A 1,044-nucleotide genomic window follows, 5' to 3' on the forward strand; every position below is an offset into this window, starting at 1 on the left:
CTTGCTTGGACACATGGTTTGGCAGCAGAATTATTTAATATTTTGAACCTGGGTTCAGGGATTTAAGTCGAACTTGGTACAAGTACGTATAATGATGTAATAATGTGAAGGGAGGCATAACTGGCGACGTTGATGGGTGCCGCCCTAGTTATTTTATCTTCTTAATTGATCCTTCTGCTGAAATCGTGCCGTAATCATCTGCGACTGTTTAGGGGATTATGAAAAATCCTGAAATTCACTCGATTGTATCTTTTAAAACATTATATTGCTTTTGATTTTGACTAAACTTGCATGAAACAATTCCAGTTTGTTTATATTTTTAGTCTCCACTGGTTTGACTGGTAGCTTGACGGTGAATACTACTTGCAGATGAACTTGAATTTAATCTGGATTACATAAAGGACAGGAAAAACTTGGGAAATTAAATCTATTATGTAGGAAAGGGGTACGAACCCCAGTTATAATCCAGGTGTTTAAACAGTGCATTCCATTGTCAGTTGTTGCCTTGGTTTGCAGGTGGCCAAAATGGAGAAGAAGAAGAAGAAAACTGGTCGTGCCAAGCGACGACTCCAATACAATCGGCGATTTGTCAATGTGGTACCCACCTTTGGCAAGAAGAAAGGTCCAAACTCGAACTCGTAAACAAAACCTTGCCTTCTTCTGTAGGTTGTTGCCCACTTGCTCATGGACCCGATATGCTATTGACTTTGTGCACAAAATTCAGTTTTATCTGAGCTTTTTGTTTTCATGAAGCTTAATTAAAATCCAAAGTTTGCATCACTTTTGTTTTGTGGTATTGTTATAATATACAGGCTTGGTTTTGATTTTACAAGGGTCTCAGCTCATGGGAGAGCTTAATGACAAAGTGCAGCAAGTTTACAAATAACCAAGCAGTATGGGTGGGGTGGACATGCACAATGAGCAAAGGGGGAAAACAAGGGAAATGGCCAGAAGAGGAACAGAATGGGAAAGAATTGATTTGTGTAGAAGAGAAGTTTGTGGATATACATGGACGGGCCGCATAAGGTAGTGATGGGCAGCGTA

General features: G+C 39.8%; 1 protein-coding gene across 1 annotated transcript in view; it reads left to right on the forward strand.

Moving 5' to 3' along the window:
• The window catches only part of FAU (FAU ubiquitin like and ribosomal protein S30 fusion), an 18,964-nt gene extending 18,184 nt beyond the window's left edge, over nucleotides 1–780 (forward strand). Inside the window, exon 5 of the mRNA XM_085887818.1 lies at nucleotides 517–780. Within this exon, the coding sequence (XP_085743944.1) occupies nucleotides 517–642 (126 nt within the window). The 3' untranslated portion in view covers nucleotides 643–780. The remainder of the gene's footprint in view (nucleotides 1–516) is intronic.
• Nucleotides 781–1,044: the final 264 nt, after the last annotated feature.

The sequence above is a fragment of the Eptatretus burgeri genome, chromosome 7, assembly GCF_056783735.1.
Source record: "Eptatretus burgeri isolate ZD-2024b chromosome 7, Ebu_testis_v1, whole genome shotgun sequence".
NCBI lineage: Eukaryota > Metazoa > Chordata > Myxini > Myxiniformes > Myxinidae > Eptatretus > Eptatretus burgeri.